This window comes from Meles meles, chromosome 14 (genome assembly GCF_922984935.1).
Source record: "Meles meles chromosome 14, mMelMel3.1 paternal haplotype, whole genome shotgun sequence".
Taxonomy (NCBI): domain Eukaryota; kingdom Metazoa; phylum Chordata; class Mammalia; order Carnivora; family Mustelidae; genus Meles; species Meles meles.
The window spans coordinates 8,726,599-8,741,079 of record NC_060079.1 but is presented as its reverse complement, the minus strand read 5'-3'; the positions used below and the strand labels follow the sequence as shown (position 1 = coordinate 8,741,079).

General features: G+C 48.0%; 1 protein-coding gene across 3 annotated transcripts in view; it reads right to left on the bottom strand.

The window, feature by feature from the left end:
- Positions 1-7,516: 7,516 nt before the first annotated feature.
- Positions 7,517-14,481, bottom strand: part of WASF3 (WASP family member 3) — a 136,223-nt gene continuing 129,258 nt past the window's right edge. For all 3 annotated transcript variants that reach the window (XM_045978283.1, XM_045978285.1, XM_045978284.1), the window contains exons 9-10: positions 13,250-13,617; positions 7,517-10,722 (exon numbers count right to left, since the gene is read on the bottom strand). In XM_045978283.1, the coding sequence (XP_045834239.1) occupies positions 10,565-10,722; positions 13,250-13,617 (526 nt within the window). In that variant the 3' untranslated portion in view covers positions 7,517-10,564. The remainder of the gene's footprint in view (positions 10,723-13,249; positions 13,618-14,481) is intronic.

The following is a 14,481-nucleotide window of genomic DNA, read 5'->3' as shown; positions in this document are numbered from 1 at the left end:
TCCAGGTGCGGGTGTGCGGGATTATGCCGTACTTGGCCGTCCTGCACCGCCCGGAAGAGGGAAGACAGGAGTCCCAGTTCGCCGTTCCTTTCGCTCCTTACAGTCCAGGAGGCTTCTGATGCCCTTGTGGAGCTCAGAACAGATTCGTCCTCCGTAGGGGCCTTCGGGGCTTGAGGCTTTGCCTTTGAAGGCACATCCCCAGCGGTGGTAGTTCCAAGCCTGCAAACGCAGGGCCTTGCCCCGTCCCAGGAGACCTGGAACAGTGGCTCAGCAGAGGCCTTGCAGGAGCCGAACCCGCCCTCTGGCACCTCCCCTGGGTGATTCCGGGGGCCGTGGCCCCTTCCCCACACCTTCCTTCTGGTGGGACCCTTGGTCATTCCAGGGATGGCTTGGAGCTCCCAAGACCCGCCCCTCGCCTGCCCTAGCTCTCCTGCCCCTGGATGAGATCCTGGGGCTATCAGGCCACACTTTGCCCCGGGCCCACCCTGCACACGAACCTTGTAACACACTGAGTGAGGTGAGCAGATGTCCCCTTGCCTGTCTCTGATGGTCACCTCAAGCACTGAGATCCAGGGCAAGGCTGGCAGATGGGGTGTGGAGTCAGGAACACGGAAGGGAACCCAGCCTCTGAAGTGTGACCATTAGCTTTTAGCCCAAATTAGGGAGCCAGCCGGCCTCTCGGGCCACCCTGCAGTCTACCCTTAGGACGCCCTGCTGCTCACCCATCTGTGGTTGTCCCCTTGGTTCCTGACCCATCCCTTTCCCAGTCACAGTCCCCCCTCAGCTTTGTGGTCCAGCAGGGGTTAGGCCGACCTGCCGACCGCTGTCCTCCCGCAGTAGCCTGGGAAGGGCGAGCGGAAGCCAGAGTGCAGAGTTTCTTCAGGCAGGCCTGGCTTTGAGCCACCCTTCTAGGAACCTCCGGCAGGTGATTTGGCCCCCGTTCTCTCCCCTGTGATGTGCATCTCAGTTCCTGCTTCATAGAGTCACAGCAAATATGATGGTCTTAGCACAGGCCTGGCTCTGAGCAGTAGCCAGGCGCACTTCCCACCTCTCTGGGCCTCCCCTGCCCCCCAGCCCCGCGCCTGTGCCCCAAAACCCTCTTCCCCTCGGGACAGGTGGGCATTCTGGCTACACTCACAGCAGAGAAGGGCCAGGCTGACACTCGGCCCCACGAACCCTGAGGGGCAGTCCTGGGCATCCCTCCAGCAACCCTGTTCGTACTTTGTTTCTTTGGCTGACGTGCACAGGGCCCTTGGGGACACAGCAACCGCTTACTGGGTATCACCTGTCCCTCAGGGGATCAGTCTGAGCATCTGGCACTAAGTGCCATCTCCTTCGTGGGGCTAAGAGCTGGGTCACCCTACGCTCGATTGAATGGGACTCCGGCTTCCCCCGGCCCTGTGTTGGTGGTCCCGTGCCACAGAGGGGTGGACTGCCCTCCTTTCCTCCCCCTGGCTGACCTCTCACTGCTCCCTAGTTAACAACTGGGGGAGAGTTCGAACACAGGAAGCCCCACCTCCTGCTCTCATGAGTCCTGAAGGGAGACATTTGTGTTGACCTACTTTCAAAATCTCTTTCTTGCAATGGCCTCAGAACAGACAGTGTCTCTCCCTCTTCAGTGCATGGCTGGGAACGAGTCCCGTGGGCATGCGGGGGAGGGGTGGATATGGCCACACAGCATCCCATGCAGTCCTGGGTCACCAGAGTGAACACAGATGAGGGTCCTTCATAGAGTCAAATTGTCGCCAGCAGTTGGTCTTAGCAGAGGACAGACAACCATGATGACTAGATGTGGGACCAACTCAAGAATGTTTATTCTGTTTCCCATTCGGAGTCCCTTAATAAAATGGACAAGGCCACTCCTAGGGAGTCCCTGCAGGGAACTGCTTAGGGACCTGCCTGCTTCCATCAGCCCACAGACTGATTACATGTGGGGGAGAGGGAAACTTCCTTATCCACGTCACTGCCCAGCGCCATCAAGTGTGGACAGCCCCCACCCAGAGCATCTTTGTAGGAGGCATACATGACCCAGAGAAAATCAGTGAAGTGCTCTGCTTTCTTTTATGCCTCCTCTGATGCTCCTGTCCCAACGGGGACCTGGGTTAGAGTGCCTGCCGCCGGTATTTATGGCCTCCAGCAGCTCAACCACCTGCTGAAAGAGGAACTATGCAGCCACAACCCAGCAATATAAACATGTGAGAAGTATGGTGCGTGCCTGGGTGGCTCAGTCGTTAAGCATCTGCCCTTGGCTCAGGTCATGATCCTGGGATCCTGGGATTGAGTCCTGCATCGGGCTCCGCGGGAAGCCTGCTTCTCCTTCGCCCACTCCCCCTGCTTGTGTTTTCCTCTCTTGCTGTGTCTGTCTCTGTCAAATAAATAAATAAAATCTTAAACACACACACACACACACACACACCCCAACAAACACACACGAACGTGAGAAGCTTGTGTAGGTCAGAAACTGAAGGGAGAGCTGCTCTGAAAGGAACGTGGAATTGGGCCACCAGACGCAGAAGGGACATGGCTGCAGTCCTGAGATGATCAGGCCATTACTCAGCTCACCCCTGCGAGCCCTGGGGGTACTCACCTTCCACCAAGCAGGCACTGGAGAGACAGATGGCCCCAGACTGCCGTGGGGCCCAGTGTCTGGCGCACAGTCCCCGCAGCGACACCAGTCAGCTGACCAGTCCTGCATCATTGCAGTCCTGCAAGGTCAGAGGCTACGATGATGTTCCTGAAGCTTTGGTGTTCCTAAGAATCACTCCTGGTTCTGGGATAAACTGTGGATTCCAGGGTCCCAGCTCCAGGATTGATGCAGTAGGCTTGGGATAGGGCTCAGAAATCTCCATTTTAACACGCATCCCCAGGAACTCTGATGTGGGTGGTGCTGGAACCACCCTTGGAGAACTCCGACTCAGCTGGTGAGCGGCAGGGGGACTCTGGTCCATGGCAATCAGGCGAATCGCAGCTCAGACAATTTTATACCCATTTCTGCCAGGGCTCATTCCCCTATTAGGTTCCTTGGGCTTCTACATCTGCAGTACTGCCTCAAACCCTGCATGGTGGCATCTGGCCAGGCAGGAAATGGAAGCACTGGGGGAAAGGAGAAGAAGGAGCGGCAAGCAGGCGGCTCAGGGATGTGACAGTGACAGGATGTGAGAATCCGTGGCCCGACAGCCACCTCGGGGAAGGAGCCTGGTCCCCGGGAGGGGGGTGCAGGTGGGAGGAAACATACAAAAGAAAGTGACCTATAGCCACTCAGAAATGGGGAAAGGAGCAGGGCACAGGGCTGGCTTGAGCCCCGGGAATGCCGTAGCTGGGGGTGATGGGAAACCGGGCCAAACACCCAAGGCTGACCCGAAACAAAGCTGCTGATGAGTGATGGGTGCTCATGGGCGGCGGCGGGGGGGTGTGATCAGAGGGGCTCTCAGGGGTGAACTTAACCGTGCAGGTAGTGACTTAACCGTGCTGCTCTTTGCCCCTGCCCCTGCCCCCAATGCATAGGTTGTTGAAACCCTAGCTTGCAAATCAAATGAATACCTATGTCCTTGAAATACTAAATGCCATTTCAAAGGAACTGAAAGATGACACCCTAACTGAATTATTGAGATGGGAAAGTCTTGATTTCAAAAGGTAGCAGGGACACTGTGAGCCACCGTCACGGACGCCACATCGTATCCGCGGAGGCGCTAAGTTATATTCACACTTCCAGGATCCGGAGGCTTACATACTCTCCAATTGCTTGACTGCTGTTGAAACTGGTTTTAGGCCAGAACAGCTGAAGCACATCCTAGAATATTAAACGCTTTTAAATGTCATTTCGTGGTAAGTACCACTTGGTAGGTTTTCAATTGCTCTCAAAGGGCATATTTTCTTAATTTTTCTTCATGGTAAATCATCTACCAGTTCACCACCTCTAACTAATCGTGGTGCTATATTTGAAGCCAATGACTCAAATCACAAGAGCGCAGGATGAATGCAGTGGGGGATTTAGAAATATGACATATGCAAATATTCCCAGCAGGGAGCTATTGTGTTTTGGCAAATAAATGTCCACGTGTCAGCTCTGTGAAGAAGGTGTATTTTGAAAGCAAATCTCTTTATCATCTAGGTCCCTGTCAAGATACATCTGCAAGTTACTCACCCCTCCACATTAAATATGTAAGCCCCTGTCTAGCTCCTGACACGCCTCCGTATTGGTACTGTCGTCAGAGAAGGCAGAATTGGACCCCAGTACAACGTGCCCGCACAGCGTGAACACGTCTTGGTCTAAAGAAAAAAGAATCAGATGGTGAAGACGTCAAGGAGTGGTTTTCAAACTTTCAGGTAGTGAAACCCCTTTTTTTCAAGTGAAGAAAGGGCAAAAAATAAAAATTATTTTGTCAGCATAGATTTATTCCTAAATTAAAATTTTTAACCCTCCGTGAAAACATCCAAGTTGTGCAATGAATATAAAAATTTGAGCCTGGGGGCGCCTGGGTGGCTCAGTGGGTTAAGCCTCTGCCTTCAGCTCGGGTCATGATCTCAGGGTCCTGGGATGGAGCCCCGCATCAGGCTCTCTGCTCAGTGGGGAGCCTGCTTCCCCCGCCTCTCTCTGCCTGCCTCTCCACCTACTTGTGATCTCTCTCTGTCAAATAAATAAAATCTTAAAAAAAAAAAAAAAAAGTGAAAGGACCAAGGTCAGAGTGACTAGAACAGGGAGAAAGTGACAGAGAATACTAGAAAGGAGAGCCAGAGAGTAGGATCTGAAAATTCTGTGCAAAACTGCCCAAATCTCTGGTTGATCCTGTAACCAGATGTAAGCAAAGGCAAACTCAAAGCAAGCTGGCTAAGCTAGACGAATTTCCGAGAGTTCTGTTGGTATCCATCACAGGGCAGGGTGGAGAGAATTGGGAGCTTAATTCTAGTCATGGCAACTCCCTTAAAAACCACTACTTTTCAGAGGAACCGAACAAAATCCGAAGTTTCTGAAACATTATTTATAAAGGTTGGGATATAATCCCAAACTACTGGGCAGGCACTCAAGAGAAAAGGCAATCATTAGCCAACAATCCTGAAAAGATCCACGTGTTCGAATTAGCACGCCAGGGTTTTTAAAGAGCTAGTGTAACCATGCTCAAAGATGTAAAGGAAAATAAGCTTGTAATAAACCAACAGGTAGGGACTCTCAGCAGAGAAATGAAGCTATATGAGAAAAAAACCAAATAGGCAATTCTACAATGGAAAAAAACGTCCAAATAAAAGATTTTCTAGGTGGGCTTTAGACGAAATTATAGGTGATGGAATAAAGAGTCAGTGAACCTGAAGATAAATGAATAAAAGTTATTCAATCCGGGGCGCCTGGGTGGCTCAGTGGGTTAAGCCTCTGCCTTCAGCTCAGGTCATGATCTCAGGGCCCTGGGATCGAGTCCCACATCAGGCTCTCTGCTCAGCGGGGAGCCTGCTTCCTCCTCTCTCTCTGCCTGCCTCTCTGGTTACTCGTGATCTCTCTCTCTGTCAAATAAATAAATAAATAAATCTTAAAAAAAAAAGTTATTCAATCTGCAGAACAGAGAGAAAAATAATTTTCAAATCAAAAGAGCCTCAGGAAATTGTGGGCCAACCTCAAAAGGTCTAATATATGTGTAAAAGGAATGTAAGAAGATAAAAGAAAAGGGATGGAAAATATATTGGAAAAAGTAATACCCAAATATTTCCCAAATTTCATTTAAGACATAAATTTATAGATCTGAGCGCTGTGAACCCCAAAAGCAAGATAAATACAAAAAAAATCATAACTCAGCCGGTGGAGCAGCATTGCTGGTGAGTTTAAACTAGCACAGCCACTTTGCACCAAGTCTGTCAATTTCTTTTAAAACTAAACATACACTTACCTATGACTCAGCAATTTCATTCCTGGTTATTTATTCAGGATAGATGAACAGGTATGTCCAGAAAGGACTTGCATTAAATCTTACCAAGGGAATGGATAAAATCACTGAATCATACAATGGATTCATACAAGTACTCCGTGACAAAAAGAAATAAAATATTGATATATGAAATGACATGAATGGATTTCAAAAACATTATACTAAAAGAAGGTGTCGGGCCCCTGGTGGTTCAGTAGTTAAGCATTTGCCTTTGCCTCAGGTCCTGATCCCAGGGTCCTGGAATCGAGTCCTACAGCAGGCTCCCTGCTCAGCGGGGAGTCTGATTCTCTCTCTACCCCTCCCCACTGCTCGCGATCTCTCCCTTACGCTGTCTCTCAAATAAATAAATAAAATCTCAAAAAGAAATAAAAGGTGTAAAATGGTACTGTTTTATTCCATTTATGTGAAGTTCTTCAACAGGCTGAATCAATCTATAGTTTAAAAAAATAAAAATCCACAATGGTGGCCGTTGCAGAGACTGGGACAGAGGAGAGCAGAACCTGAAAGGGAATGAAACAACATTCTGAGGTCACAGCGATGCTGTCTCGATGCGATTGGTACTACAGGAGTGTACACAGGGTTATAACTCATCAAATGGTATACTTGGGATGTTGCATTTTACTTTTACCTTAAAAATATTAAATATTAGCTATAAATATCACACAATGATATGTACTCAGAGGTGCTCAGAGGTGAGTATACTGCAACTTACTTCGAAATGGATGGCTAGATGGACCGATATGGCTCCATGGGTGTTAACTAAACAATGTTCTTATAGGTTTCAATTTTTTCGTAATAAAATGTTGAGGGGAGGGATGTTTACCTAACTCTTGAGATCTACTGGGGAACAGAGAGACCTTAGTTTGAAACTCAAGAACTAAGAGACCACACTTGGAGCCCCAAGCAATGTGAGTGATGGCCTGTTTCCGTCATTCAACAAGGGGCTGCTCAAGGACTAACAGATTAGCCAGGTGTTCTAGGGATACAAAAATGCAGACACAGACTGTATTCATGGAACATGGCGCCGGGTGGGGAGGCTCCAGGGAGACCCAGCTAGGGCCCCGGGAGACACATGTTGTGGGAAGTGGACACAGCGGACACAGGCAACTCAGAGGCAGCTGTTCCAAATGCTCACTCCAGCCGCTTTCCTGAACGTGGTCACACTTATCTCCCTGATTCAGTTCCCACTGGCCCCCACGTGCACGGCTCCCCCTTCCCCCCCAGAGTGAGTTTGACATGAACCGAGGCCCTTGACCAGCAACTTAACTTCATGCTAGTTTGCTCATATATGAAATAGAGAGAATGCCCATTTTTAAAGGATTATCATAAGGACTAAATGAAAGCATCCCATAAGCAATAAATGGTACAGAGTATTCATCACTGTTATTGAGACTAGATGTGGCCAAGAGGCCTCATCTGAGCATGTGGCTTCCTCCTCCCAGAATGGCTTTTTCTTTCTAATTAATTATGCCAGTGCTTCCCAAGTCACTCCCAGAATCCAATCTGAACTCTTGGATATGTAAAAACCCTGCCCAACCCCCAACTTCTCCCCTCCAAGAAAGGTTAAACATACAACACTGTAACCAATGAACAAAACCTTTTAGGGTTAAAAGTGTAATTTTATTTAGATGTTACTTGTACATAATCTATAGTAAGATATACAAACAGATAAAAATTGTTTAACAGGAGGTGTGTGTTTTTTAATACCACTTTAAATTCAATTTACAACAGCATTGGTAATACTGCAAGGTGACAGATACTCTGATTTATAAAACAAAAATTACTTGCTACTCTGGCTGATACATTCCCACTAGTCTTTAATGGATTAAAATGTATCATGTATTCCAGTTGCAAATTATTACAAAACTTTCACAACCTAGCCACTTGGTGCTCAGAAAAGATTTTGATATTCTAAAAATTTACTGAAATGAAAATGTTAATTTTCTAACCATATACTTCCACTAAAGAAAACTGTAAGTGTACCAAATCTCATGGTTTGGGGTTAACAATGGAAAACCAATCACATTATGTTTGTGTAGCTAATGTGTGGTACCAAGTAACCTTCTCATCCCCTCTGCCTAATCTGTGATATGAGAAAAAAGCTTGTAAGAAATTAATCTAAAATACATATGAAGGGAAAAAACTGAGGGATTTAAAATTAAAATTTAAAATGTAACTACTACTTTAAGATGTAAAATCCATAGATACAAAATAGGCTTTTACATGTCCTTCTCCATTTGTTTTGGTAAATACTTTTTGAAAATGAAAACTGAAAATTCTAAATATTCACTTTTTCCTTTTCATGTAACAGCACATTAGAAAAAGTCTGGATTTCATTTTAGAATAAATCAGATTTGCTGAGAAAAATACTGCAAAAATAATCTAAATTGAATTTTAGTCCTTTTCCATTCCATTTTAAAGGCTACGCAACACATTAGGGCAAAAGCTTTTCACTAGTAGAAAAATCAAGTCGAAAATAACTTGTTGATTAAACTACAGGAAGACAACTAATAATTAATAGGCTTATGAATATTTATGAATAAAGTGCCAGTAATTTTACTGTAATAAGATATAAATAGAAGAAATCCTGACATGGATAGTAGCTTTATGTGTTCTCTTTATCCTGAGAACAGAAGGGACATAAAAAACAAAGAAGTGTTACCAAATAGATGTTCTAGAATTATACAAGGAATTCCTAACTAAAAAGTAACAATAAAAACAAAATACTGTAATAATGATAAAATCAGACTACAAATGGTAAAAGTCCCAAGAATAATGCCAACACAGTAGGCCTTTATGCTGAAAAAAAAAAGGGGGGGGGAATCAAGGAAAGAAATGTGAAAGTCCACTAATAACTACCACTTAAATTCAGTAAAATTATGGTGACTAGCTCCAGGAAACGGAAACCCGAGAAGCATGTGTCCCAACAGCTAGTACAGCTGAAAAGACTCCGGTAAACTGAGGGAGGAAGAAGCATGGTCTCGGGAAGGGGATGCAGACATAGGCTTTTCAGAGTTTCAAAATCTATGTGACTAAAACCCAGTGATGGGCTTTATCTGATGACCGTCCATAAGCCAAATCAGTGTCCACTAGGGCACACGCGGACGTGGTTTGGGGTCCCCGCTGAAGTCCTCAGGAGGACTCATTAACAAACATCCACTGGCCATGGTCCCGTTTAGACGACTACCATGAACCAGACAACTGTCTTGAGTAAAGCCTTCATCATGACTGAGTCACAAGCAACCGGTCCGTCTGAAATGCTGCACGTAGGTGACAATCCCTAGGAAGTGAAGTGTCTCGGTGTATTTGTGAAGTCGTGTCTACAGTCGAAGCCTGGGGGCGTTTGCGGACTGAACAAGCAGCTCCCCTCCTCCCGAAATTACAAGAGCGGGCTGCCAGCCCTGAGCCTTCCCTCCGCTTTCGCCGGAAGGTGGAGCCGGGAGGGCTGCGAGCTGCCGCCTGGGGAGCGCGGCAGGAAGCGCTGCGGGGCAGGGAACGGGATCCGCAACAGCTACACGCCTCGTCCAGTCGGAGGTACTTTCTACAGCTGAATGTGCCGACGACACCGGGAGAAAAGAGAACGTGTGCTTCTAGGAGTAGGGCCGAGGCCCTGCGTGGGTGATGGATCCCTAATCTGGCCACGGCACCAGGAAAAGCGCGGAGCTGTCAGCATCTACTTCCACCTACGATGGAGGCTTTGTGAAATTCGGACCAAGTGGGGCGAGGGGCCGGGGCGCCCTCTCCGGAGCGCGCTGGGGAGCGGGGAACTTAGGACGCGGCTCCAGGAGAGGCCGGGGCGGGGGGCTCCTCCGCACCCGGCGCCCCCCTCCCCGTCATGTTGTGCCGGCCGGCTGGCCCCCGGGGCTCTAGGGACTCGGGGGTCCCCAGGGTCAGCCCCGAGGACCCCCGGAAGGAAAGCACCCCGTTCTCCATACTCGTGACTGCGCAGCCGCTGCAGCCCCTCCCAGAACCACCGCCAAGCATGGAGCACGGGAGCGCCGCAGGGAACCCTGCCTGGGAAGGGCCTCCCGCGTTCACGTTTCACCAGAGCGTGCGGCGGAACGAGAGCATCTCCCGGGACGTTCCGATTCACACACGGGCGGCCGAGCTAAGGAACGGGAAGCAGCAACGTTTGATGCCCCTGACTTGTTAAATCCTTCCCCTAGAGCCAACGTCTCGGGAGACACGTTAGAAACGAACGAACAGAAAGGGTGACACGTATCGCTGACGGGAAGACGTCACTCTGACACACGGTCATTAATCTTGCGAAGACCGAACACCAGGCAGCTTCACAAACACGCGGCAAGTCCGCGGAATTACAGTGATCGGGAAGGGGAGACCCAAACTGCACGAAGTACTCTCGTGGCCAAGAGAAAGGAAGCAAGAGGCTGTTTTCAGGACAAGCGATAGTTACAGCGTATTTCCTCGGGTGCGGCACAGTTTGCTATGTTCAGTGGCACTTAAGTATTACACAGTAAATACTGAAAAAACCCAGAATTGTTGGATGTGCAAAAGCAATATCACATTATTAATACAAAAGTTGCTACGCTACAGGATTATAATACCACTATGTGGGTGTTGGGACCACTTAAAAGTTTCAACACATTTCCGACACGTGGCCCCTGGTGGCCCCGCTGCGCTCGCGCGCCGCCTCAGTCGGACCAGTCGTTCTCGTCGAACTCAGAGTCGTCGTCGGAATCGCTGTACTCCACGGCGATGCGTCTGGACAGAATGGTGGCCACGTCGTTCCCGACTGGCTCCCGCTTGGCCTCTTGCTCGCGCTGTTCTTGCACCTTTTTCAACTGAATCCCTGGGGGCGCAACCCGGAGAGGAGAATTAAATCGCTCTGCTTGCTCCAAATTAAGGAAAACAAACTAGGAAGTCTGTTTAGCCTTACCACCCCCTCCCCGCCCCCAAAGGTAAAAAGTTTTGGAAACCTGACGTGAGAAAAGCTTGGGAAATCGAAGTGTCTGACCTAAAGAAGGCACTCAAAGTCGTTGACACTGTTTGCAGAAATGTGCTGAATTCCAGTGCACCTGAACATCATGGAAGAAAATTCTGGCCTGCACCTTCCCCTAGGGTAGCCACTACATGTGGCTGATTAAGGATAAATTTACTGTGCCTAGTGGCTACCATATTAGAACGTACAAACATGGAGCACTTCTTTCATGAACAATTTCCTGGACATTGTTGTAATCCAAAGGCTTGGAAAGGAGCATTTTAGGCTAATAGCTTTTGACTAGTGCCGGGAGGTAAGGGAGATCTGTGTTTCACCAATTACTTCTAAAAATGAATATAAAATACAATCACCTACTTTCTTATTAAGTAACAGTAGATGACAAAGATAATTTAAAGTTAATTCTTGGGGCGCCTGGGTGGCTCAGTGGATTAAGCCACTGCCTTCGGCTCAGGTCATGATCTCAGGGTCCTGGGATCGAGCCCCGCATCAGGCTCTCTGCTCCGCAGGGACCCTGCTTCCTCCTCTCTCTCTCTCTCTGCCTGCCTCTCTGCCTACTTGTGATCTCTCTGTGTCAAATAAATAAATAAAATCTTTAAAAAAAAAAATAAAGTTAATTCTTTAATTTTTCTTTTGAAACAATTTCAGATTTTATAGAGTCCCTCCCTGTAAGACTAGTAGAAGAATGGGGCACCTGGGTGGTTGCAGTTGGTTAAGCAACTGATTCAATTTTGGTTCAAGTCATGATCTCACGGTTGTGAGACAGAGCCCAGAGATGGGCTTCATGCTGGGCATGGAGCCTGCTAAGATTTTCTCTCTCTCTCTCTCTCTCTCTCTCTCTCTCCTCTCCTCTCTCTCTCTCTCTCTCTGCCCTTCTCCCCACCAAAAGAAAGACAAGTTAAAAAAAAAATTCCCATAAAAACTATACCCAGGTTCCCCAACTGGTAAAATATGACCACTTTTTTTTTTTTTTTTAGCAACCTTTATCATTCTTGCTCATATACACACATACTTTTTTCTGGACCACCTGAGAGTAAGTAGCATGTAACGTTCCTTTGTCCCTAAAATACTTAATGTGTAATTCCTAAGAAACAATGATCAAAATCAGACTACGAGCATAAATACAATATTACCATCTCTTTTATAAATATTATATAAATTTTGCCAGTAGACTTAAAAGCAGCAGAAAGTTTTCCATCAGGCCTGGGATCCAACATGGGAATACCGATGACACTGTCGTCTTTCATTAACGTCCCTCAATCTGGGCAGTTCTTCAGTCTTTGTGGTCTCTGATCTTGACATTTTTGAAGAACACAGGTGGCTCCTTTGTAGACCGTCCCTTGATGTGGGCTTCTTAGAGGCTTCCTCATGATTAGATCCTGGTTATGTGATCACTCTTATTGGATGGGGCTAACAGGTATCCAAAAACAAAAACACTGTCCTTCTATGACCCTAAATTTGTTATCGGTGAGATCGCATAGCTCTGGGACTTCTTTTCTTGACAAAATCAAAGTGTGTCAATGACGTTGGAGACATATGAGAAGGCTGGGCTCGTGTGCCACACTCGGGTCTGATTTGGGGGCACTCAAGCCAAAAGCAGAGACAGTAATGTCCCAGCTGTCCTGTGAAGGACGTCAGTGCCGCCTTTCTCAATCCCTTCCAGATGGAAACAACAAGCCTGTGACCAAGAGATGGTGCAGCTCCCCACTGAATGAGGAGCTCCTAGGACATCTGCGCATCCTGTCAGTGACCCTCAGCCGGCCTGGGCTGTGCCCCAGGGCTGAGAATAAACGGGTGGAACAGATGGTGAACGTGTAGTGCTGAGGGGATGCCAGGACGGGTGAGCGTCTGGGCTCCTCCATCCTGATTTGATCAGAGAGGCTCTATTTCTGTATGTCTCATGCTCTGGGGTTCAGTGTAGGGCTTTTAGCCGACAAAAGAATCTTGTTGCTAAATTCATGCTGAAAAACTTACTGGCTTCGCGCATCAAGCTAAAAATATGGGAAGTCTAGGACATAGCTTAGGTTTTTAAAAATAACTCAATCATTGCTACGAGCTCACTTTCTTTCACTTAGATGTTTACCCCTGCAGTAGAATGCAGAGAAAAGACCCAGTTAACCAATGATCATCTTTATTATCTATTTCCAGTCGAGTGCAGCTTTCCCGAATTCTCAATACTTTATTATTGTGTATTTATCTTGCACTGGCAAGAATAGGTCTCCTGTTAAGAAAACAAACTCAAACAAGTGTCCTTTAACCCTATTCTAAAAAACCGTTCAGTGGAGAGAGCAGTCATTTGAAGAAGACTAGGCTGTAGCTGGTTAGAGCCATAAAGAAGTCTCTTTCTAAAAGGAACGCTGTGTTTGAGGCGCTCACTTACCCATTCGAATGGCAGCGAGAAGATCGCTTCGAGCGTCACTTATGGGTGGCTGTGCTGTCTCCGGGCGCTTCGCCTCGGCTGCAGGGGGGCCGTGCATTGGGGAGGATGAGCGAGAAGAGCCTGTGCCAGGAGGGCCCGGTGGAGGAGGCGGTGGGCCTGGAGGCGGTGGGGCTGTGACCACGAGCCCAGTGGTGGGAGGGTGAGGAGGGGTGGCATAGGAGGAGCCGGCAGAGGCAGGGAAGGGGGGCTGCATGGGGATCTGGAGGGGGCTGACGAAAGCAGTTTGTGCTGAAGGGATCATGGGGGGTGGTGGTGGAGGAGGAGATCCTGAGGGGTTGTAATACTCAATTATCTGTGCTGGCAGCATCCTGACAAAGAGATGAAACACACGGAGTCATTACAACAGTGACAGTCACAGCCTCGGAGAGTCGAACATGTCCGATTCAGAGGCCTCCCCCAAACCCAATATGGACTGTCCTCTACACTTTAAACACTGCAGGATGCAAATATCCGTACTTTGGGCCAGTCACTTTTACACGTCTACATTATTCACTATGATGAAATTCATCGACACAAATGAACCAGAAAGAAAACCACTCAAAAAGCAACTTTGGGGGCACCTGGGTAGCTCCGCTGGTTAAGAATCCCACTCTTGATTTTGGCTCGGGTCCTGGTCTCAGGGTCCTGAGAATGAGCCCCTACGGGGGGCTCCATGCTCATCGTGGAATCTGCTTAAGATTCTCTCTCTCCTCCCTCTGCCCATCCCCCATCCTCCGCTTGCACTGTCTTTTTCTCTCTCTCTCAAATGCATAAATAAATCTTCTTCAAAAGTAACTTTCTGTGGAAGGCTAAAATAAAACAGTCGGCTGCAAAGGTTATGAACGGCAATTCAGATTTATCCTTCATAGGGGCATCAAAGGGGGGTGGCTCGCAAACTTATCTCACAAGGGTCCTGTGGTCAGTCAGATTTGGAAAATTCTGTATTTTATACCTCGTCCCCATGGAAATTCCTCAAGCCCACAGGGCCCATTAGAATATCAAAAATCTTTGAAAAGTCCTACACCTAAGAAGTCCACTGAACCCTACTGGACCACAGACCCTCTCTTTGCCAGACCCTTAATTAGGGCTTTACTCTCTGGGCACTCCCACACGCTGGGGACCCTTCGGGCGAAACAACGGGAGAGAAGCTCTGAAAGCAGAGGGACATACATTTGGAAGGTGACACTCTGCTC